Source organism: Stigmatopora nigra, chromosome 15 (genome assembly GCF_051989575.1).
Source record: "Stigmatopora nigra isolate UIUO_SnigA chromosome 15, RoL_Snig_1.1, whole genome shotgun sequence".
Classification (NCBI taxonomy): Eukaryota; Metazoa; Chordata; class Actinopteri; order Syngnathiformes; family Syngnathidae; genus Stigmatopora; species Stigmatopora nigra.
The window spans coordinates 1,234,649-1,260,305 of NC_135522.1; the positions used below are offsets into that span (position 1 = coordinate 1,234,649).

At 38.5% G+C, this 25,657-nt stretch overlaps 2 protein-coding genes across 3 annotated transcripts in view; one reads left to right on the forward strand and one right to left on the reverse strand.

Annotated features, from left to right (window-relative positions):
• LOC144208445 (mitochondrial import inner membrane translocase subunit TIM16-like) overlaps positions 1–25,657 on the forward strand; it is a 53,593-nt gene that overhangs the window by 14,215 nt on the left and 13,721 nt on the right. The gene's annotated exons all lie outside the window — the stretch shown is intronic.
• vasnb (vasorin b) lies at positions 10,243–25,211 on the reverse strand. Its single transcript, XM_077734297.1, has 3 exons — positions 25,059–25,211; positions 21,860–21,908; positions 10,243–13,286 (listed from the first exon to the last, which is right to left on the reverse strand). Exon 3 carries the CDS (start codon positions 13,257–13,259, stop codon positions 11,265–11,267), a length of 1,995 nt encoding a protein of 664 aa, XP_077590423.1. The 5' UTR covers positions 13,260–13,286; positions 21,860–21,908; positions 25,059–25,211; the 3' UTR covers positions 10,243–11,264.

Below are 25,657 nucleotides of genomic sequence, written 5' to 3' on the forward strand. Positions count from 1 at the left end.
TGATTGGTTAGTGGGTGAAGAGATGGTTTTCAATGGAGAATAATGAAGGGGTTATTTATTTTTTTGCTGGGGGTTGAAGGTTGGAATAATCATGGGTTTTGTGTGTGTGTGTGTGAATTGGGTTGGATTTTGCAGCATTTTTCGGCAGTGGAAATCGGTTTACAGTAATATTGCGGTTAATGGAGACCAAACTTGGCCGCGATAATTGAAAAATAGCAAAGTAGGGTCACTTCTATTATAATATTTTTGATTATTTTTAGTGCTGGGTTCGAGTAGCAAAAGTGGCTTGTGAGTTTTATTGTCAATTTTAACATTTTTATGACCTTTAAGAAAGAAAATAGTATATTTTTAACCATTAATAGTGGAATAAATAATGAGTCCTAGTAGCAAGAGTGGTTTGCAAGTTTTAGCAAGAATTTTCATATTTTTATGAACTTAAAAAAAAATATATATAGTATATTTTAAATCATTAATAGCGGAAAAAATTGCAAAGTAGTGAAGATGTGATAATTGAGGGATTACTGTACATATCTGGAGCAAATGAACCAATTTATTTGAACTGGACTAACTAGTTAATGGTGGCTAATGCTAATTCATAAAATAACATGAGAAGCATTAGAAGAGAAAGAACTTTGTTGATGTGTTTTCTTATTTTGAGTATTCTAAGTGTTGTATACCAAAGTTACCATGCAGCTATTATAAAACCAGTTCATTTTTCGACAAATTCCAGTTTATCCATCAATGGCAACCATTGCCAAACCCTAAAACCATCCTTTCTCTAACTTTAACCATTTTCTTTCCCTCTCTCAAGCATATATTTTGTATTTTTCCCATTTATAGACCTCCCTTTTACTATTAATATACACTTTTACCCTAAAAAAATGGACAACCTGTCACCCCACCAGGTTTTTAAACCCCTAAGAAAAACCCTACAATACAATAACCTCAATACAAATTAGCCTCTAAGCCATTTTCTATCACCCTTTATAACATTGTGGTAAACAACCCATCAAATACGTTGACAGGCAACTTACAATCCAATTATTTTTTTAACCCCTTGTAACACGGGGGTTACACAAAGATGGCCGCCACTTCATTTTCTTGCGCGCACCAGGTGCGACACACGTCCTCTCCCTGCTATTCTATTTCTGTGTGTTTTTTTTTTAGCAAACGGCTGTAATTTAGTCCCCTTTAATCAAACGGATGGAGGCAAAAAAGGCGGGGAGGAACACTCGGCCCTTTCTTCCATCCGACAAAATCAGTCCCAGATGAAGGCTTTCCTGCCGGGATTAGGCGCAGCTGTACCAATGCAAAAAAGACAAAAAAATAGTACAAATTCGCCACATCGTGGTCTGTTTTCTTTAGTTTGACGACCGCGTGTCGCCAAAAGCGCGTGTTGCCAAAACCAAAAATGACCATGTGCAGGTGAACGTCAACATCTGGTCGTTTTCTCTCAAAAAATGGACATATAGGATCCTTATAAGGTTGAAATTTGAGTTTGGTTTATTTCTTTAAGGGATAGCACATATTTATATTTATTTTAATGAACATATGTATATGTAAATATGTTAGATTGTAGCCTAAGGGTCATTTTAATCTGTATTAAAATTACCCTTATAATATTGAATATAATTAAAAAAAATGTTTCCATTTGAATTGAAAAACAAATGATGTATATCAAATTTCCTGATTTTTTGCCCCTCTTTTAAATCAATAATTGTAATTTTTAACCATTTTTTTCTGTGTTTTTAGTTCAAAAATATTTTTGTAAAATCTAAAAATATATTTAAAAAAAGCTAAAATAAATCTATAAAAAAACTGAATATTCAGGGCTTTTAATCCAGTTCTTTTAATCCATTTATACCAAAAAAAAATCTAAATATTCTATCTAGAATGGTCCTACCCACCTGAAATCGAGTTGACGTTAAAACGGCCCGCCAACCAACCCGACTTGACACTTTTAATCTGGCATCTGGGATTTATTCCTCAAACGGGAGCCTTCACCGTCCCCGATTGCATTTTTATTTTTAATTTTTTGGCACGTTACTCCCTTCTCTAAAGCCCCAGTAGCTGCGTTTTTGAAGAAAACTTGGGGAAGGCTGGCAGGGTTGTTAAGTGGAAACAGCCAGCGCCGGCCGGGCATTGATGGCAAACACATGGACACAAAAGCGCGGGGGATGAGTGGACGCCCTGCCATTAAGAGTGGGCTCGGGAGCCACGTTGACAGTTCCAAAGAGAGTTGCCAGACGACAGGCATTTGGGCTTGATTGGGAATATTCCGCCTCCCATTAGTCGCTAATTATCTTGTCACTCTGCTGTCTCCAAACTTATATTAGCTGGGTTCGATTCCAATAGATACTCTGGTTTGACGCTAGAGTTAGAGCATTGACTCCGTTCTGAAAATGAGCCTTTAGTTAAAATTATGTGGATATTGTTTATAACCTGGATTGAAGTTTTCGGAGTGTGTTTTTTATTATAGCGTTTCTTGGTTTGGTTGGTTTCTTGTGGTGTTTACGTGAAGAATAATGTCTTAAAATAGTATATTTGTGGTAGTATGTTACCATTTTAAGAATGTATTTCAATGGGGAGAGTCCAAATTTAATCTGGACAACAATGTGATGGACCACTTTTTGTTTGATTCTGTTCTTTTTTGACATTCTGCTAATGTCCCAGAATGGACAAACATCAGTCAATCTTTAGACAAAACAGAAGTAAAGTGTTCCAATCTTTGTCTTTCATCTTCATGCTAAGCACATTTTCAATGTATTGACATCATTGACATGTATTTTCCAGCATATTTTTTGTATGACATTCCATTTCTTCATTCAACTTGGGCTCATGTTTGCCAAGGTACCACTAACTACAAACTATGAAGCTATCTTTCTCCTTCATCCTCATGCTAAGAATCTTCAATATTTCAAAATCATTTGCATTTTCCTGCATACTTTTTGTACGGCATTCCATTTCTTCATTTAACCTGGGCTCATGTTCGCCAAGGTACCGCTAACTAAGAACTGTAAAGCTCTCTTTTTCCTAAATTCTCATGATATGGATCTTCAATATATTGACATCATGTGCATTTTCCAGCATACTTTTTCATGACATTGCTATTCTTCATTCAACCCTGGCTCATGTCCGCCAAGGTACCACTAAACCCAACATTTCCAGAGCCACTTATCTCTAAAAAAACCTCTGTAATTCCACAACCAAATCAAAAAACGGTCACTTTACCATCCCAAAAGTGAACCAAGACCACCTCTCTCTCCAACTAAGCTCTCAAACCGACTGTTAGCTCCTCACTAGAGTTCTCCCGTTTGCTTTCACTCAAGCAGAAACCATTTTCTGTCTGAATACCCCCTTTTAAAAAAAAAAAAATCCAAGTGGTTTTACTGCCTGTCAGATTTTTCCTGATCTGTCAGCAAATGTTTATACAACAAAAGCTCCCCTGCACCTGCTTGGGCCTCCATGTTTTTCTTCTGGGGCTCTTTATGTCCAACTCTAGGGCACTTGGACCTTGACAGGTTCAAAATATGTTCAAGAAAATGCCCATGTTGTGTTGGGCAGGGAATAATTGGACCTTTGTTGTAAAAGCATGTTGGCTTTAGATTGAGAATAAAAGATGGAGGACCCTCAGGGGTTGGGAACCCAGCTGTAGTTTTTGCTACTCCCTATGAAGCCATCTGATGTTATTTCAGAGAGGTCAATTAGTTCGGGGGGCAACTGTGTGGACGTTTCATGTCGTGGTGGGGGGGCCCCGGGGACTCAAAAGAACTCCAGTCTCTGAAGGGCCTCGAGGTGGAAGTCCTTACTAGGTTTTGTTCGGAGCTTTTCTTTACTTGGTTTTGAGTTATAAGACTGTATATTTTGAGGAACTGTTAAATTAAGTCTTTGTTTTTGGTTTAATTCGAAAAACAGTGTGTGGATGTTGTTTTTTGGTCATAAAAGTATGACTCAATTTTAATAGCATTGTTTTAAATGGTCGATATTGACATTTTTTTAATGAATAGATGGTATTTTGACTTTTAACCAAGTGTTGTAGTAGATATAGTTTGTAGGATTTATTGGTGTCAAAGTGGCGGCCCGCGGGCCAAATCTGGCCCGCCGGGTCATTTTGTGTGGCCCGGGAAAGTAAATGATGAGTGCCGACTTTCTGTTTTAGGATGAAATTTAAATGAAGAGTATAGATGTATGTTACATTTCTTGATTTTCACCCTTTTAAATCAATAATTGTCATTTTTTAATCATTTTTTTAGTTCAAAAATCATTTAGTAAAATCTAAAAATATATTTAAAAAAAGCTAAAATAAACCTTGTTTTAGATCTATAAAAAACTGAATATTCAGGGATTTTAATCCAGTTCTTTTAATACATTTATTTAAAAAAAAATCTAAATATTCTATCTAAAATGCTAAAAATGATAAAAAGTGAAGTTTTACTTGACTCCCAACCAAGCGAAAGTACCTTTTATCCAACTTGTTGCTACTTAAGTATACCCTGAGTTCACCTGCATAGACTCACTCATCCACAAAGCGTATTGTTTAGCTCCGCCCACTGCCGTAAAACTCCAACAAGCTTTCCACCGCCATTAAGCGCTTCAGATAGGGGCCGCGTTCCGTCATTTGTGGTGCGCTCGATGTAGACGAGGGGTAACACAGGTGTCTCGTATCGTAGCTCAACCGTGACCCGCAGGGGGTGCCGGACCTCCATTGTTACAGACCATTAAGAACGTTCCATCCCGCACACTCCACATCTTTTACGCTAGCACCTGAAGACAAGTTGGCATTGTATAGTTGTCCAAAAAGTATTTTGACAGTCGTGGTGGCCATTGTAAGGCATCCAGGCATGAAGTGGGCGGAGCTTCCCGGTTGAAGAATCTCAATTCACTTTTTGCTTTGATTGTTTTTACCTTTTTTTTTAATTGAAGTGGATCAAAAGATGTATTGTGTCCGCCCTTATTCTTATGTTTCGATACCCTGCTGGGTTTACTTTGCCCTGAATGTGGTTTGTAAAGGTCAGTTTTTAGAGAAAAGGTGAAAGAACAACTGTTCTACAAAAGGTCTTAGACAAATATTGGAACTTAAGACCAGCATGGACAAGGCAGGAGGCCCCCAAACTCGGGGAAAATATTTAAACGTCCACGAAAAGGGGACAAAGCTGAAGAACTGCTGGGTCTTTCATACATAGGGTCCTAGTTTTTTGTCCTGGGGGGAGGCGGCTTTTCAGTAGCACCGGACTGGAACAACTTGGACTTGACGGACATGTCGCTAGAAGAGTTTAGGTTTGATTTATTTAGGGATAGCGCAGCTATGGGCAAACTTTTAAAGACTACTGCTTTGCTCACCTATTCGAGAAATGTAAAAGATTATAATCTGGACTACCATATTTTCACGAATATAAAGGGCAGTGCATTTAAAGGCGCACTGTCCACAAATGACACATTTTAATTTTTTTTCCATATATAATGCACACTGTATTATAAGGCGCCCTGGGGTCCATTTTGTAGAAAATTTCAAACTTTTAAGTCCACTTTATTCAGTGAAAATAGGTCTAAATTTAGTTAAAATCTGACCTCAAGAGATGAGGAAAAAGACTCCTACTGTCCCCTTACTTCTGAATTCTATATGACTCCGACCTTCAGCCCTTTTGCCGTTATCCTCGTCCCTAAACTTTTGATTTTCCTCCCATAAATACAACGTGCTGAAATGCCTTCTAAAAAACCATTAAAATCCGCGTGGCACCCTTTGCGCTTTCTGATGTAAAAACCAGCACGAGTCAGTTATCGAGCGAAGGCCGCCGCGGCAAGACGGACCGCCGATAGCCAAAAAACGAAAGAGGAAACCAGCACGAAACCCGAAATTGGCAACGTCTTCCTGACCTTCGCCGTCTTTTTCCGTAAATTCTATCTCTTAAGATGGAAAGTATGCAGTGGTAGAATTGGAGAAACCCCCCCGCTGCACCCCTTTCCACACTCTACTTTACTCCTCTTTATAAAAGGCTCCCTTTTTCCGTCTTAGATTTATTCCCTGCTTTCTATTAAGTCGTTTCCTTCTTGGGCGACTCTACTTTTATGTCCTCCATCCATCACGCCGTCCTTTGCGTGTTTTTCTATCATTTCGGTTCCCCTCCGGCGCCCCAAAGTTATGCTATTTTCTGCTACGCACGGAAGATACATTTAGCTTGCGGTTAGCGGGGAAGTAACGGCTACATTAGAATGGGGGTCGGCTAAATTGCTAGCTTTGCGCTACGCGTATTTTCCACTCTGTCGCCCTAACCGGCGGGCGCCCTTTGTTTGTGTTTGCGTAACGCGGTGGTGGCGGCTTTCGCCAGGCCGGCGGCCGCTCTGGCACGATGCCGGCCTCGAACAAAGCGTCCTCGCGCTCGCCAAGTGGCGACTGCCGCCAGGCCGCCAGCGACTTTTGGCGCAGTTTTGTTTGCTTGTATTCGTGCTAGCGCTTTGGCTACTGTGAAGGATGCGATTATTTGGAAGTTAGATGCTTTGAATTGTGGTGGGGCTTGATTTTTGTGGGAGGGATGGCATCCAGTGTTTAGTGATGGGTCCAATTTTTCAATATTTTTGGACTGGGAGAGTCGGTCAGTCATTGAGTTAATTTGTGACTTCTTGGTAACGTTATATGGCGTTAACTCTACTTACTAAAGTATTTTGTTGCTGAAATAGTTCATAACTTGGATTTTTTTTGCAGAAATAGCTCATCATTTGGATTTCTCGTAATTATTATTATTAGTACTGTATTTTCACAACTATCTGGCGCATCGCATTTAAAGGCGAAGTGTCAGAAATGAGTGCTATTTCTGTGTTTGACTCACACAAAGGACGCACTGCATTTAAAGGCGCAGCCAAGCATGGCAAAACTTACACTAGCTTAAACAAAGTGCACCTTATAGGGAATAAAATATGGTATTTTTAATATGGTATTTTTAATCCAATCTGCCACCAACATGACCCTTTAATGACATACTAATTTAGTATGAAAGATAAAAGATAAGTCACCTAATTTAATAAGCTATTAAAATGAATAACAAACAAAAGGTCGAGCCACACGTTTGAAAGCTAACAAAACAAATAAAGGCGCACGTGAACACACAACTTAAAATGACTAATCTAAATAAACATATCTTTCTCGGTGCCTCAAATGAAAATAAAACATCGTATTTTCACGACTATAAGGCGCACTTAAGTCTTAAATTTTCTCCAAAATAGACAGGGAGCCTTATAATCCAGTGCGCCTTATATATGCAACAAAAAATAAAATGTCATTCATTGACGGTGCGCCTTATTATGCGATGCACCTTGTATATGTGAAATTACGTTAGCTAAAAACACACTTTAAAAAGACGTCAATGACTTGTGGATGACTTTATTTATAAATCGTTTTGTACGACTTTAGCCCGGCCAATTAGAATGCGTAAACAATAGTTCCGAATTCTGTCACGACCCGTCTAAACTGGTTGACTCACTCCTAACTAATCAGCTGCCAGACGTTTGTCAATGTCCAGGCGCATCCCACCGACAGGATTAGCAACGTTTATGTGTGTGTGTGTGTGTGTGTTGGGGTCTAATAACCACCAATAGAACCCCCCCAACGTAATTACCGAGTATTTTCATCAGTGGCCTTAACAGGTGTTTGTTGGCCGGACCATTCCTGCTAGCTTAGGGTTCAAAAAGGTCAGAGTTCAAGGGTCACTTCAGCATGAGGGCTTGGAAGGGGGGTGCTCAAGCTTGCCATTAAGTTTTGCCACTGATCATTTGTGTTTAAACTCAATGGAGAAGGTAATTAGTTCCTTATTCCTAATTGGACTTGTAGTTTGGCTTTTTACTTAAAGCAAAGTTTGCAGAATGAAGTAGATTTTTTGGGGGATTTTGGTATGTTATGCTACCTTGTGTTTTATAATCTTTATTTATAACAAAGAGAGCCTTAAAATTGAGAAATTTGCAATTAAGATAGCTTAAATAATCGCAATGGATTTTTTGTTTAGGTTATTTAAGAGAAAATAACATTTAGCTGTCATTTTTTTGCTATTTTAAAAGTGTTTTCACAACAAAAAAAATCCAAAAAGGATAATTTTTAAAATTTGGATTGGCTATTTTCCCTTTTTAATTCATTTTCCATACATCAGTTCAGGGAAAAAAAGTATTTTTATTTTTTTTAAATATATATTTCCTAGAAAATCCCTAAAAAAAATTCCAAAAGTGTCTTCTGCACTGTATAACAGGCATAAGTTAGCATAACATAACTTATCCAACATCTGAAAGGTTTTCAGCCATAATACAAAGCATTGAGTGAGCATCACGCTCCACTGAAAGTCAAGTTCTTCATCATCCTCCTCCTCCTCCTCTTCCTCCTCCCTGGAGAACAAAAAGCCAGTTTGTCTTAAAGGAGAAATGCGTAAAATAGCACACACGTTCACCTCTACCTCTTTTCACACTTGAACATTAGCAGATGGCTTTGTATTGCCTAAACATGACGTCATCCTATTTTTTTTTTACCTGAAACGACTTTTTACAGTGTGCTCCCAATGACTCTGTAAACGTCTTTAAAAAACAATGGAAAGTTATTAGAGGAAGTTATTAGGGGATTTTATTTCTGGGAAGTTTACGCTCAACTAGCAAATAGACTTTATTAGCTCGTTTTTATACGACTTGAAGTACTTGTTGTTTATTTGTTAGGAGGTGTGTGTACATGCTGGGTTTTTTTTTTTAGCGTTCATAAAACATGGGTGGTCAGCCAAATTGCGGCGTTTAAAAAAGTATCTTATAAAAACAACGCTGTGGGAGTCAATCTCGTTCAGACTAATTACAGAAGGTTGCTATGCTAAAGGGGAAATGCTAATGTGTTGTTCCCATGCGAAAATGTCGAAGAAATTGCGAATTTTGGTCAAAAATCAATTTATTGATTGAGACTATTATTAGGTCAGTGGCATTTAAAGTGGTAGGCGTCAAATTAATTTTTTTGTGGGATCAGTTGGCAGAAACAGGATTTTATTGGACTTTTGTTGCCATGAGTTTATTTATGAATAACATGAAATGATTCAGAATAGTAGGAAATGTTGTTGTTGTTTTTGTTGTTGTTGTTGTTTTACTTTAGAAATTTGACAGTTTTATTTTAAAAGGGAGATTGTTTTTGCAATTTTTAATGAAATTGCAGGCCGCTAAAATGATTTGGCGTGTCACATCTGGCCACCAGGCTTTGAATTTGATACCCTAGATCAGAGGTAGGCTCGGGAGCCACACATGGCTCTTTTGATGGTTGCATATGGCGGAAATATGGAAATTAGTGGTTAAAGAGTTGAGTCTTGAACGCACCAATAGGAATGTCATGATTTAATCCAATCAGATATCCTGTTTTTGGTGTTTTTTGCAGATAGTTGGAATGAATTAATTAGTTTTTAGTTCATTTCTATGGGAAATCGTACTGATTTTACATTGATTTTTTTTCTTCTTCTGTTGATATTCATTGATTAGCAATAGCATAACAATATTGTCAAAATAATTCTGAGATTTTTTGTCCTTTAAAAGTGGTAAAATAGCTCAAAAAGGCATACTTTTTAATGTATTTTGACTCTTAGGGAATAACAAAGCCATTTTTTTAAAACATGTTCATTTAATGACATCATTTTGTTCCACATGTACAAACGAGTTCACATCATAATAATAATAACAATCATATTAAAAAGAGACAATATTAGCAAAGGCACTTCCCAAAATAAAGTGGGAAAACATCATTTTTTTACAATCACGTTGAAAATATTCATTTTCAACTTTTTGACAAAAGTATATTCCAGTCGTGCTGCTTTTTTTTGGGTCGTCTTAATGTCACGTTTACACCCAAAAAAAAAATACTGCTGGTAATAGACATTCGCAGATGTGTTGATAGAAGAAGTCTGGCTTGAACTAATGAAGTCGAGACATAGGGGCCCCGTACAAAGGGGTGGGGGGTGCCGGAGCGAGTCCCGACACGACCCACGACTGATATGAGCCCGTGTTGACGGACGACTGTATCGTACTGTACATAACTTCACTCCGTTTTGCTTGCCTTTGTGTTTAAAACCACCTTTTTTGTCAGTTTTTTACCCCGAAATGCGTGTATCACCTAAACCATGAGCCAAAATCTCGTGCGCTTCGAAAAGTGAGCTTGTGTGACTATAAAAAATCGACAAGTGATGATTAATGAGCCTATTTTGTAATATAACTAGATTCTAGATCGGAATATGACAAGTTTTTGTAGTTTATTCGCATTTGGTGTAAAAACATTTCTACTTAGTTTTACATGACAGATATGAATTTAATATTAATGGAGGGTTAAAAACTATTTTAAGGAGATGATAAAATAAATAATAATCATATTTTGGGCTAGTTTGGATTGGATTGAATAATTTTAATTACATTGAACATACATTTAATGTATTTGAGGTGAGTGCTAAGTGTTTTTTTTGTTGTAATCCCGAAGACCCGCCCCTTTTTTGTGTTGGGATTAAGTTAGTCTTGAGTATTCACAGATTCTGGTCTACTTAGGCCGTCTGACGCGATGGGGGCCCAAAAGCTATTTTGATTGGTCGTACTAGTGCCAAAAACCGCTTGTAATCTTCAAAGTTTTAACTCTGTCGCTTTGTCATAAGAAAGGACCGAGTAAGTTAACAAAAAATAATTATTAAAGTCTGTTAGCAGTCTGTTTAAAAAAATAATAGTACAAAACAAGATATCTATGTACAAAATCAGCATTTGTTTTAGTGCCAAACCAGTTGTGTGGATTTTTTTTTTGCTACATTAACCTGCCCACTAACTAAACTTGGTCATAAAACCATCCACCATCTTGTTTTTGCGACTTAATCGCCTACTTTGACGTCATTGGTTGTCGTTAATGATCGTCAACTTCCAATTAAATTGATGGTTCTTGTCGAATAATCACGTTTTAGTTCATTTGTGACGTCTAATGGCGATATTATGCAAATTTTTTGAGGCATTTGAATGGATTAAAGGATGGACAAGTTGTTTTATGGCTAGGTTACTTTCTCGTCAACGTAGAAATGGTTTAGTTTTACAGATTTCTTGACGTTGAGTTAAAGGCTAGGCGCAAAAAAATGCGGTTTTTGAGCAATTTGATGGCGACTCCCGAATGAACGCAGATTTTCAACCAAATGTCGTAAATCCAGCTTCTATCCCGACACTATTTAGCCTCCGCCCTAGATTCTGTGGTAGAGGGTTACCTACCGGTCCAGCCGTGTAAGAATCTTAAATTGAGTCTGCCGTCAAAAATACGAAGGTTTGAGCCCCGATGTGTTTTTACTGGGGGTACAATGGTCCTGCAACAGTAGTACTTCGTATTCCAAGTTGCCATTTTGAACGGCGGGTTCGGGGATCATAATTTGCGCCTGTTTTGGAGGCAACGCCCCGTTGTCCTTGACGCCGTCCAGTTCTACCTGCGAGGGTTGGCGTTCCAACTCCAAGTGGCCTTTAGCCCGCCTCTTACGGATGAAACAGACCACGCCCACTGCAGTTGCCATCAGAACCAGTAAAAGCAAGATGGCGACGGCGGGTACTAGGACGGCGGTCATTTTCTTGGTTACAATCTGCGCTCCGGCGACCCCAGAGTTCTTTTCGTCGGCGGTACGTGCCTGGGTGCAGACGCTGTCCACGCCTGTGGGGGCGCCCAAGGGGCTGGCGCAAACGCCGTAAGTGGAGTTGGGGTTCAAGCCTCGGAGTCGGTACTCGGGGTACGAGGCCGGTAGACTAAGTTGTACGGGGCGGCGGTCTGGTCCAGAGAGGTTGCGGTAGGTAAGACGGATTCCGCGGATGTAGGGGCGTGTTTCGATGTAGCGGTGGAGGTCTAGGAGGATGGAGGTGGAAGTGGCGTGGCGCCAACTGATGCCCGGGGCGTCTGGGGACGCCGTGGTGGCGGAGAAGGGGTCGGAGTTTAGGATTTCGCAGTAGGAACCTGATGTACCGCGTGGGCAGGTGCATTCTACATGTCCGTAACGGTCTAGGTGGCAAGTACCGCCGTTCAGGCAGGTGTGGGAGGGGCATAAGTTCGATTCCTGGTCTGAGTCTACGCTGGGGGAGGCGGGATCCGGAGGAGAGGGTTCGTAGGGTTCGGTTTCTGGGGTGGAAACGGTGGTGGCTTCTGTTGTGGGTGGAGCGGGTGTTGTTTTGAGGGTTGGGGTGGTTTGTGTAGTGGTGGTTGGACAGCCGAAATCGCCGTGTTCTAGTCGTTCCAGAACTTTGCCGGCGTTGATGGGTGGGAAATGGCAACGGGTTTCTTCCGTCCTCTCCAAGGCGATGTTTTGGTTTCGTAGCCAATTGGGGAGCCAGGCTAAAGCGCAGAGACAGTTAAACGGGTTTTCCGCCATTGTTAGTTTTCGTAGGTGAGGGAATAGCTGGGAGAAGTCACGTGGAAGGGCTTGAAGGCTCAACCCGCTGATGTCCAACTCCTGGAGGTCCTCCAGGTTCTTCAGGTCTTGGAATTTAAGGGGTCCCATGGGGTTGCCGGCTAGGTTGAGGTTAATCAGGCCACGGATTTCCTTCAAGATGGTGGGTAAGACTTGTAGTCGGTTTCTTGATACATCTAGCTCGTGGAGGTTCTTTAGACTCCCGATTAGCTCCTGGTCTAGGTCTGTGAGACCCACGCCGCCTAGTTTTAGGGCCTCCAGGTTTGGGGTTTGGAGGTCTGAGGGTCCTAAGTCGGGGAGGACGTTAAAACGGAGATCTAGGAGCAATAATCGAGGCATTGCTAGGTGGGGTAACGACGTTAGCCTGTTGCCTTGCAACTTGAGCTCCAGAAGGTTCTCCAAACCGTCAAATGCGGCCGGGTGGATGGTCTTAATGTGGTTCCCGTACAAGTAAAGACGTTCCAGTAGGACCGCGTCTCGGAAGCATTCCTCGGAAATCTGAGTGATCTGATTGGACGATAAATCCAGGTTTTTCAGAGAAGTTAGCGGCAAGAAGACGCCGTCGGAAAGTTGTGTCAGTTTGTTTTGGCTCAGGTCTAGCATCTCCAAACTCTGTAGACCCTCAAAATCCAGGGGTGCTAGACCCTCGATGCCATTGGCGAAGAGGTAAAGGCTCCTGGTATTGGGCGACACCCCCCGAGGAAAGTGGGAGGAACGTCTTTGGAAGCATAAGATGGAATCCGGTGTGGAACAGGAACAGCCTTTAGGGCATTCGCTGGATGAGATGCCATGGGGACTGGCTAGGACTAGGATCAGGACTAGAACCAGAGCCGTTGGGGGGAGGAGAGAGACCTTCATCTTGTGGGGTCTTCTCCGGGGCTCAACCTGAAACCAGAAGGGAAATATGTCGTATTAATTGCGTTCTGTTAGAAATTTGACTCATTTGCTGCCATTGTTTCATCGCCATTCATGTCCAATTGTTTGGTTTGGGAGGGCTGGCAACCCATATTTTCACGACTATAAGTCAGTGAATGACATTTTTTCCATATATAAGGCGCACTGTCTATTTTGGAGAAAATTTCAGACTTTTAAGTGCGCCTTATAGTCCTGAAAATACGGTAGTATGTATTTACCGAATAAGAAACAACTTTGGAGAACCAAGACAAAGTTTGTCAACCAAAAAACTCAACTTTTGCAGTTTTTTTAAGTCTTGTAAAGTCAAAAACTGTTAAAAACTGCATCTCCTCTAAACTGTTAAAATTATAACAATACCATGGTTTTACTGTTTTAGATCTGGCAACCTTTTTCAAAACTCAAGTTCAGGTTACCTAAAACCAAAACTTCCAAAACAAATACTTGAAATGTCTATGCTGTAGGCTGTAAAAAAAAACTTGCTGTGACAGTTTATTATTGCCTCAACACACTTGGAATGAGTGGGAGAAAAGGGGGTGGGGCTTAGAGCTCATTTTTAGCTGTCGACGTCGTTTGACAGCTTTTTATCTTATCTTAGCTTCTTTTTTTTGGGTGGCTTGAACCAAGTAACCTGATTTTTTTTTTGCGGGTGTGTGTGTCGTTCCACCTGGGCCAGGTACAAAAGTCTCTTTGTTTCAAAACTGCAGTTTTTTTTCTTAGACTCGCTGAGGAGGAAAATCTGTGAACGCCGTGCATACTTTGCGGAATTAACTTTGTGTACATTAACAAATGGGATGTTATTACATGGTTCCAATACTTGTAACTTGAACATTTTGTAAGTAGAAGTGTACTTTATATGTAAATTGTCATTTGTCCCAAGAAAAATAACATACATCTATACTCTTCATTTGAATTTGATCCTAAAACAGAAAGTCGCCACTCATGATATACTTAGTCGGACCGCATAAAATGATGTGGTGGACCAGATTTGGCCCGCGGGCCGCCACTTTGACACCTGTTTTAAAACCTGCCTTTTTATTAGTTTTTTTATTTAACCAGAATCCTCTGAAAATCCATTATCCGTCGCCATTTACAACATGCCCGGACGTTTGGTCACCAGTCTTTTGGTCGCCGGTCAAATATACTTCGATATTAAACAGTACTTAGATATTAAACAGTACTTAGATATTAAACCGTACTTGGATATTAAACAGTACTTCAATGTTAAACAGTACTCCGGTATTAAACAGTACTCTGATATTAAACAGTACTCTGATGTTAAACAGTACTCTGATATTAAACAGTACTTAGATTTTAAACCGTACTTGGATATTAAAGTACTTCAATGTTAAACAGTACTCCGATGTTAAACAGTACTCCGATGTTAAATAGTACTTAGATATTAAACAGTACATAGATATTAAACAGTACATAGATAATAAAGTCTCTCTCATGATTATAATTTTGAAAGCTAGTTTCAACAGTAAACTCTCTGTCACCATTTTGACCGGCGACCAAACATCCGGCGACCAACCGTCCGAGCACCATATACAATTGCAAACGAGCTACATTCTTTAGCTGACGTTTAAATAAATCCACATCAGGGAAACTGCTTTGGATAAGGTTCAGCGATTAGCGATCAGATCCCCGATAAAGCTACGCCTGTCACTTTTTTTTCTTCCCTTTACTGACTTGAGTGATTAATACGACATTTTATCAGTTAGCGTGTTAGCTGATAACGCCAACGGCACGAGTGTAAACGCCGTCAAGTGACTCCCCATGGCGCGCTTTTTAACGCAAAAGTCGGAAAGCGCGTCGAAAAACATTCCTCCCGCAGCTCAGTTTAAAAAACAAATGCAATTGTGTGTGTGTCACGAGATTGGCATGTGGAAATCAACAAGAAGTTTTCAAGATGACAGATTTATGAAAGGATGATGATGATGATGATGCTCATAACGTGAATGACAGCTTTGAAAAAACAGATGTCTTTCAACCACTCACATTCTCACATCTGTCTTTTTTATTTCTGCCTCGGTTTGGGTGGCTGGACTAACTAACGTCAACTTTATTCAACAAGTAGGCCAGACCATTTTAGATAGAATATTTACATTTTTTATTTTTATAAATGGATTAAAAGAACTGGATTAAAAGCCCTGAATATTCTGTTTTTTATAGATCTAAAACAATGTTTATTTTAGCTTTTTTAAAATATATTTTTAGATTTTACAAAATGATTTTTGAACTAAAAACACAGAAAAAATGGATTTAAAAATGACAATTATTGATTTAAAAGGTGGAAAATCAGGAAATTGAATATACATTTTTACTCTTCATTTGAATTTGATCCTAAAACAACACTTGTTGTTGTGTTGGAATTTTTTTTTTTGGTAGAAAAAGGTAATATTTTGACATGGCAACTTTTTTAGGTGATGCTTTTTATTTATATATTTGGACATGGCAACTTTCTACATGACTAAACTTTGGTCAACTATTGTACACTAGTTAGTTGTTGATTATGTTCATTAAGAGACAATTGTGTATAAGTAATATAGGATGTTTTGGCCTATTTTGTATTTAAGTTGGCGCACAGAAAAAGCAGTTGTGTCAAGGTGGAATTGTAGTAGCAAAAACATCATTTTTGCTCAAGATAGTTGACAATTTAGCTTAAAAAATAGCAGCCTTTAGTGTCAAAACAGAGTTTATTATACTTGCTGTAGTTTTTGGTTACTCGCCATTTAGTTTCATTGCGTTTCTATGCAGTTTTCTTTTAAATATCTTTGTTTTTAAAGTTAAGCTTTTCTTGACGTCTCCCTCTCAACACTTGAGTGAATATTAAGACTTTTTCGGGAAGTTGTTTTGACGAGAAGAAGCTCGGAAATAAAAGCCAGGAACCAGAAGGAGTGAATAAGAAACAGTGGAGGTCAACATAAGTCAGGGTTTAGGGGGCGGAGTTTCAGACAGGCTAACGCAGGGGTGGGGGTTTTCAATTAAATCCCCGTCAAGAGCCCTTAACTTCTTGAGAGCCGCTTAGGTGAGCGATTTAAAAAAAAATGGAGTTACAGGTCAACGTGAATTTGTGTAATTTTGAAGGAAAGGGCAAGAGCCAAAATGGCGGCTGGCCGCCGCACCGGGTAGTCAGTCGTCTGTGTGTTTTCTAGAGGATTCTTTTTCCTACGGGGATTTGAGTAATGCTTTCGGCATGTGCGTTCGAGCGGAATTTGCACAGTTGCAATGGTTCCTGGAGTTCAGATCTTAGTAAAAGAGAGAGAGAGAGAGAGAGAGAGAGAGAGAGAGAGAGAGAGAGAGAGAGAGAGAGAGAGAGAGAGAGAGAGAGAGAGAGAGAGAAAAAGAGCCATGTTTAAAGACTCGCCCCGTTTTGGTAGGGCGAGGGTGACCAATCATCAATGAGTTGATACTGGGTCAGTTGGTAAATTAGGAGAATGTTGTTGTTGTTGAAGATGTCGGTCTGATGTTATGTTTAGTATTTTTATAAGAAATGGCCTAAAATGGTTTATCGAAATTAACAGGCGTCAAAGTGGCGGCCCGGGGGCTAAATTCTCGCCCGCCGGATCATTTTGTGCGGCCCGAAAAAGTAAATGAGTGCTGACTTTCTGTTTTAGGGTCAAATTAAAATGATGAGTATAGATGTATATTAAATTTTCAGATTTTCCCACTTTTAAATCAATTATTGTCATTTTTTTATCCATTTTTTTGGTGTTTTTGGGTCAAAAGTTACCTTGTCAAATCTAAAAATATATTTAAAAAATCTAAAATAAACATTGTTTTAGATCTATAAAAAACTGAATATTCTGGGCTTTTAATCCATTTATTAAAAAAAATCTAAATATATCTAAAAAGTTGACGTTAAAGCAGCCCTTTTAAATCAATAATTATTATTTTTTCATCCATTTTTTCCTGTTTTTAGTTCAAAAATCATTTTGTAAAATCTAAAAATATATTTAAAAAAAAGCTAAAATAAACATTGTTTTAAATCTATAAAAAACTAAATATTCAGAGCTTTTAATCCAGTTCTTTTAATCCATTTATAAAGAAAAAAAATCAAAATATTCTATCTAAAATAGTCCAGCCCACACACCGGTTGGTTTAGGCCATACAGGTACAACCGGTGAGAGATTGTCATCTGAGAAATGCAACGTTTCCCGCTATGAGCACATATTTGGCCATCTTCCATTAGCATAGCAAGCATATTGTCGTTTTTTTTCTTCTTCATTTTGTTTTTTTCCACCTGGAGGAGCTTTTTGCTTCTTCCCTAATCTTTATTTATCCTCCTTCATCCTCCACAAATCTTCTTCACCCGTCCTAAAAATCTCTCTTGACCCCTTTGTCGTGTTGACGCGTAATCCCACCGGATTATAGGGAACAAAATCCAGCTGCGGTCGCTCAAAACGCTAAAAAAAATAAGGGAGTCGTAGAAAAAAAATATTGTGGAAAAGTTTTTACACCAGGGGTGTTCAATTCTGAATAGGGCCCGCACAAGAAGCTTAAATTTAGATAGACTATACATATGAAAATTGGTCTTTTTAACAATAAGGATTTATATCTTTATCGTTTTGGATTATATTGTTTTCAGGTATCTTGGAAGAATGTGACATGTTTCCACAAAACTGATAGCGTCATCGTAGCATTGCTAGCATAGCATTCAAATTCCTAGCCTGTGTTTTATGAGTTCTTTAAGCATCAACTGTCAACGTTTTTCTGGTTGACCTAAAATACGGTATGCGAGTCCATAACGTCAAAAATATGTTTAAGAAAATGCTGCATTATGAAACTGAGGAATTATTTTGTGATTTTTGACCTATAAACACAGAAAAATGGATTAAAAAATGACTGATTTATTTAAAAATGGGAAAATCAGGAAATGTAATATACATCTATACTCTTCATTTTAATTTCATCCTAAAACAGAAAGTCAGCACTCATCATTTACTTTCCCGGGCCGCACAAAATGCTGCGGCGGACCAGATTTAGCCCCCGGGGCCACCATTTTGACACATATAACCTAAACAGAATTATCAAGGGAGCTTCTCATTGTACATTTTCATTTTAAATTCATTTTTTGATGTCCACGGATGATTTTTAAGGTCAACCTCAGTCCAAATCGGGCCAAAACTCAATGATGCGAGAGTTGGGGGGGCATTGGGGGCGGGGTTAAAGGGTTAAAGATCAGGCTGAGATTAGTTTCAAGCAATGCTCCGCCATAACAAGCCTTGTTTGAAACACTGGCGGATCCGGTTACACACACACTTATTTGAAAGCTCCTCTTGTGTATGTAAAAAAGGCCGATTTGGTTCCCCTCCTCTTGTTTGCGTCCGGTAGCGGTCTTTCGTCACGGCACCCCCAGTCCGAGACTGGCTACAATTGAGGTCCTTTTTTAAGGGGTATCTGTCTAAGATCTGGTCCAGGTTCTCGTCTTCCAATGACATGAAAGTTGACTGTGGACAACATTGGCTTTTATGTGTTGTTGGCGTGTAAACAACGTGACCCCTGTGACCCTAATTTGACCTGAGCCAACCCACGTAGACGACAGGAAAAAATGCTGTCTCGTCTCTTTGACCACGGAACTTAAAAGTCAGGGACACCATTTATTCCCTTGTTTTGATCTGTAGGATATTTTACTGTGTTGACAGGTTTTTTTAGTCACCTGAATGTGTCAAAGTCGCGGCCCGGGGGCCAAATCTGGCCCGACGCATTATTTTTTGTGGCCCGGGAAAGTCAGTGATGAGTTCCGACTTTCTGTTTTAAGATAAAATTAACATGAAGAGTATAGATGTATATGATATTTTCTGATTTTCACACTTTTGAATCAAAAATTGTTATTTTTTTAATCCATTTTTTCTGTGTTTTTAGTTCAAAAATCATTTTGTAAAATCTAAAAATGGGAATTCAAGTATGACGTTACGGATATATTTACTGTCATTATATTATTATATTATATATATGTATCATGTACATGGAAAGTGCTATGGCTAATTTAGCATTGTTTTTAAGGGTACTACTACATAGTCACCTCTAGAGCCAGCCCTTGTTGTTGTATTGGAATTTTTTGGTAGAAAATTTTGCAGTGGAGGAGGAACTTAGTGTTGGAAGATTTTATAAACGAAGGTGGCATCTTCATATTTAATAGTATTGTCCAGTTCAGGTATTTGTTTTTATTTTTTATACATCCGAGAGCGGTGGTTTGTTTTTGTTTTGTTTTTGTCCGATACTATCAGTTAAGTTTGCGCAAGTTTGCTCTCCAATTAGTCACGCTTTTGTTAAAAAAAATCATCACAAGTTTTGACACAAGTGTTTTTTTCCCCCTTTAAAAATATATAAACAACACTTTAAGGGAATCTCTCTTTTAGCAATTGATACGTATTTGAGGGTACTTTAATTCCGGATCCCAACTTGGACTTGAATGAATGTGTCTTTGTTATCTCGTCCCAGAACGCCAATTTGTCTAAAGAAAAGAACGAGTGTGTTTGCTTTTAATCGGCGTATCCGCTCTGACACGTCATTTGCGGCGCCTTCCTGTGCTGACCTGCAAAAAAAGCCGGCGGCGTTTTTTTTACCTATACTCAGGTGTGCCTTTTTTTGTATTTGTCTTGAAGCGTTTCTATTAAGACATCCATGCCAAATGATGTCATCGTTTCCTTGGGATAACGCGTGGCATTCCAAATTGCCCGTTTTTGTCTAAACTACTGTCATTTCCATGTAACTACCAACCCGGTTACTCGCTAGTTAATGTATTTTTAGGATTAATTTGTAGTGAGATAACGTGACTGGAAATTCCAGATCAGGATTTCCAAAGAAATGTTATATGACCAAGTAAGGCAATTGTTATGTTAGCTTTTTAAGGGATGCTAATGCTAAGGTAGCATTGTGTGCTTAGATTGAAGGACAAACATGTGAATGGGATATTGCAAGTTAATGTAAATATAGTGCAATATGGTGGTAATACTTCTGGTTCATTTTATAGTTTATAGTTCTTCACTTTTTTAATGCCATTATCCTATTATAGGCATCACATTCATCTATTCCGCTGCTTCTGATTGGCTGATAGAACAGTTTAGGAGGATCTAGGCAAGGTAAATGATAATTAAAACCGATAGAAGGTTGTGGACTTTCTATGTGTGGCTCCAGGTTTTTTAACTAGGTCTACAATGTCATCTGTGTCTGTATTTCTACTATAACCAAAACATTTCCCAAATACTGGTTGAAATACAGTTCAAATCTAATCTAATAATTGTTAAAAACTGCATTTCAGCCATCATATTTAAAAAAAACCTGTTTAAACCCCATTTTTTTGTTTTGTTTACCTGTTTTTGATCCTTTTGTCTAACAAAACAAAAGTAGAACACCCTTCCATCATTTTTTTCCTAAGACAAAAAGTTTACACACCCCTTGTTATATATACATAGACTGTAACGTACTTGAATTCCTGAACGTAAATTCAGCCCACTCTGACATTCTGTACAAAGTAAGTATTCGGCAGGAAGTGAGCTGACACACCATCTACAGATTCCTCAACCTGAGGAATGTGTGTGTGTGAGTGTGTGTATATGTGTGTGAGTGTGTGTATATGTGTGTTTTCAACCGAAGTCAACAGAGCAGGAGTACAAGTAACAACCCCCTCCTCCTGGCTTTTGAACACACACACACATTTTACACACATTTACACACTTTTTTACACACTTTTACACACACTACCTCACTGAGTAGAAACAGAGCCACAGGGAAGTCACAGAGCAATTAGTGAGAGTTAACCGTGTGCGTCCAGACGCCCAAGGGCAATACGTGTCCACACCGTGAGACCCTTTCGCTGCCCCCTTAGCCGTATTTTCCGTCCTGTCCGTTTATAATGGGAAGGCAATAGATTTTTAATGGGAGTTTAGTTTTATTTTCTTTTGAGTTTTTGGGGGTTTTTATTCGTTTTAGGAGTACTGTATTTTCACAACTATAAGGCGCACTGTCAATGAATAAAACATTTTAATTTTTTTCCCATATATAAGGCGTACTGGATTATAAGGCGCCCTGTCTATTTTGGAGAAAATTTAAGACTTAAGTGCGCCTTATAGTCGTGAAAATATGGTAAATTTGATTGTTTTTATTTAGGTTTTGGGGAGTCTGTTATTTTTTATATGTTTAGACTGTTTCAGTAAGTTGTAGTTTAAAAAAAAAAAAATTAAGTTCAAGAAAATGTATTTTTTTTCATTATCAATACTATTCTTGCGACGCACCAACCAGAAATCCATGCAAAAGTAGTATTTACACAAGTATTTTTATTATTTTTTTCATTATAAACAATATCCTTGCGATGCACAAACCAAAAATCCATAAGTTATATTTATCCAAGTAAAAGCCTTAGTCAAATGTGTTATTTCCACTCTATACTTCGTGTTTACTAACCAAAATAAACTTGTAACGCGTCTTATACTTTGGCACTACGATACTACAGTACAGGTAGTACAAGTACATGCTTGTAATGTTTTGATAGTATGATGTCACAGTGTTTCATGTTTGTGGTTTGTCACGGTCTGACTCACCTACGAAAGATGGGTCGCTCCACTTTGCTGGTTTTCGTTTCGTCTTTCCCTGCAAAAAAAAACAAAATGGTCAAGCGTCCACCATCTTGGAAATGATAGATCTGTTTTCTTCTGGTCAGGTGTGTGGATTCCAATGGCACGTGTGCGCGCGTTTTTGTTTGTCAGGGGGTGCCAAACGCTAGCAGGCAAGGCGGAAGAATGCGGGTGGACCGCTCTGGGCTCCGCCCACTTTTCGCCCTTGTTGTCAATCATCGTTTTACGTTGTTTTTGTTGTTGTTGTTGTTATGAACATGTTGTTTTCAGACAAAACTAGCAAGAAGTGCTTTGCATTCTGATGTAGCATTCCAGCCCGCCCCTTTGCCCTGATTGGCTCGCTATTGGAAGGTGACCAATCCAGATTATGATGTATTATAATGCGCTTGTTTGTGGGAAAGCAAAAATATTGTTTCTTGTCCCCCAAAAAGTTTTTGGTGATGTTTTCAGACAAAACTAGCAATAAACACTGTCTAGCCCGCCCCTTTGCCCTGATTGGCTCGCTATTGGAAGGTGACCAATCCAGATTAAGACAGATTATAACGCATTAGTTTGAGGTAAAGCAAAAATATTATTTTTTTTATCCCCCAAAAAGTTTTTGGTGATGTTTTCAGACAAAACTAGCAATAAATGCTTTCAAGCCCGCCCCTTTGCCCTGATTGGCTCACTATTGCAAGGTGACCAATCCAAATTATAACATATTAGTTCATGGAAAATCAAAAAATATTGTTGCTTGCCCCCAAAATCGTTTTTGATGTTTTTGATCTGAAAAAAATGGTATATTTCAGACAAAACTAGCAAAAAGTGCTTTGCATTCTCTCATAGCCTTGGACCCCGCCCCTTTGCCCCGATTGGCTCACCATCAGAAGCAAATGTGAACGTTCCGGGTCTTTTATCGTGTTTCTGTTCTTAATTATGCTATCTTGTTTGATTTTTAAATCACTTATTGATCACAGGCCGTTAAATATTTGAGCCCGATGCGTCGTCGCTAGTTTCAATGGCGGACTCAAAACCATGTGGGCGGAGTCTATTTCGCATCGAGCTAACCCGGGATTTATTACATTTTTACTTGATGTTTATCCAGCTCAGAAAATCGGGGGGTGAAACGTGAGTGCTTTGCATTGTGGTCGGCTGTGCTTTTGCCTGCTGAGGTTTAACTTAATTACAGCCTTAGATTAGGAGTGCTTTTTTTCATTTTTTTTCTGTTTTTTGCGTCGTAGAAGAGGCTGCAATTTGCGGTGGATTTCTTTAGGGGGGACCGGCGTCCTCCCTCGTGTTGTTTATGTTGGAATTTTTTGTGGGAGGGTTTTGGAGGACTTTTTTTGGAGATGATTCCAAACCCTGGCGACGTTAAATCCCAGTTGGGATGAAAACTGTCAACGGGATTGGGCGTTCCATTTTGTGACGACAAGCTAGCGAGGACGTGATTAAAGAGGGAGGCTATGGTTCTTATTTGGGGTGTTTTTGATCCAAATGGGATCTTTTTTTTTTGCGTTTTTTGGGTCATTTGCACAACGTCTGGAAGTGCTTTTGCTTCTTTTTGCTCCATTTTTGACTCCAAAAAACGACTTTGACGTTAGTTGTGACGCCATCTTTTAGTTAAAAAAAGATAATTTTTGTTAATTCTTAAGAGGTTTTTGCTAAGGGATAAAATTATGGTTAACTCTTTGTGGGAAGCAAATTAATTAAAAAAAATGATGTTAGTTTAGTTTGGGTACATTTTCAGTTTTTTTATTAACATTTTAATAGAGTTAGGTCAGATTACAGTGCGAGAATGAAAAATACTTAATAGATCTTTTAAATAGCATCAATTTTAAGCATAAATAATGGAAAATTAATAATAGGAAAAATTAATAATACCAAAAAATACTACTAAAAATTCCTAATACTACAAAATAATAATACTACAAAATAATAAAACTACAAAATAATAAAACTACAAAATAATAAAACTACAAAATAATAAAACTACAAAATAATAAAACTACAAAATAGTAATACTGCAAAATAATAATACTACAAAATAATAATACTAAAAATTAATAATACTAAAAAAATCCTAACAAAATGATTATACTATTTTTACCCATACATCCACAAGAATTTTTTGTCATTATGGGATGCTATCATGATAAAAATAATAAAATGGCTGCCCTTTTATTGACATTTTTCCCCACCATAACATCAGAGAAGTGTAGTTTTCTTGCATATTTTTTGATGCCCGAACTGAATCACTTTATTTTGGATCAATTCAGTCAATAACGCAGGCATTGTCATACTTTTTGGACCAATTTACTCTTTTTTTCCCCCCCATGGGAAGGATTATGCGAATTTTCCCGGTCTGTTTGTGGCGTTGCGTAAAAGATGCTAATCCGTCTAAAAATTGGAAGGATTTTGGTGGTCAGAAGACAATTCTTACGCCAATTAAGTTTCAACCTCTTATTTTATTCCATTGTTGGATTTGCGTATCTTTTTTAGGAGCTTCACCATAAAAAATATTGTTTTTGAGGTTGCCTTTATGTGTTAAAGTACCCATTTTAATGACTCATGTCGTTTATTTTTAAAATGGAGCCTTGTCCTTAAGTGAGCTGAATTATGATGTCATGATTTTGACTTTTATGGACTTTTTTCCACAAAAAACGACTGTTTTTCGCACAAATTGCTTCGACATTTAGTGATGTCATCATTTTTATTGGTGTTGTCTTTGAAGCATAACTTTATTGATCAGATACATGTTGCATTTGATTGGACGTTGCCATGACGACCATAACCATACTCCCTATTAATGACCAATTTCCATATGTAATAGTATCATAATTATAATAATAATTAACAATATTTATACTCGGTAATATTAATTTCCACTCGGTTTATTGATTTTAGTATGCAGCTACCTTGCCCATAAATGCATATCCAAGTTTTAAAGTTTAAATGAAAAATAGAGCAACTAGATGCCTCATACACGTCTTTTTAAACAACTATTAGTACTATTATTATGTATATTTTTGTTCCAACGCGTTTTAACACATACCCCCGTTCGAATATCTATTTTAACCACACTTTAAAAAGAGTTTAAGACGTCAAGAGTGTTTGGAAAATTACACTCGCATAAAGTTTCCCGATTCCGAGCGAACCCAAACGCCCCGCAAAGGGTGAAGCGTCTTACCTCGAAACTTTTAACTTTTTTAATGATTCTTGTTTTGTAAATCCAAGAGGTAAAGTTAGTCCACGAGTGCGGCGCTGGTTCTTGTCCGTATTTGAAAGCGAAGTTGAAGCGAACGATCGCTCGTTTTGAACTCGTTCACGCTCGAGGAATGCGTTCGAGTGGCGAGAGCGCGCCGGAGAAAAGAGCTTTTGGGGAGTTCTTAAGTGGGCGGAGTCAAAGTCACCTTGCAGCCAGTTTTCCATCCTTTGCATCACTTTTGCAACGTTTGCATACTTTCTTGCTCTCTCTCTCTCGCACGACCTGTTCGGAAACACGCTCCTGTTTGCCCTCCATATTTGCATTTATTAATATTATTAATATTTTAATTCAATCATTTGCTTGGTTTCCACTCATTTTCCCCCTCAAGTCATGTTGAGAGTTTACATAACCGTCGCTATGGTGACATCAAATCCGTTTCAATTATACTGCCAAGCCCCCCAGTCAGACTAGATTGGACATCTATTGTCGTCAATGGTAGTCAATGAGTAAATACTTGAAAATGTATTTTTAAAGTTAAATGTTTTAAACTTAAAGTTGTTTCAGTGCCATATATGGCAACA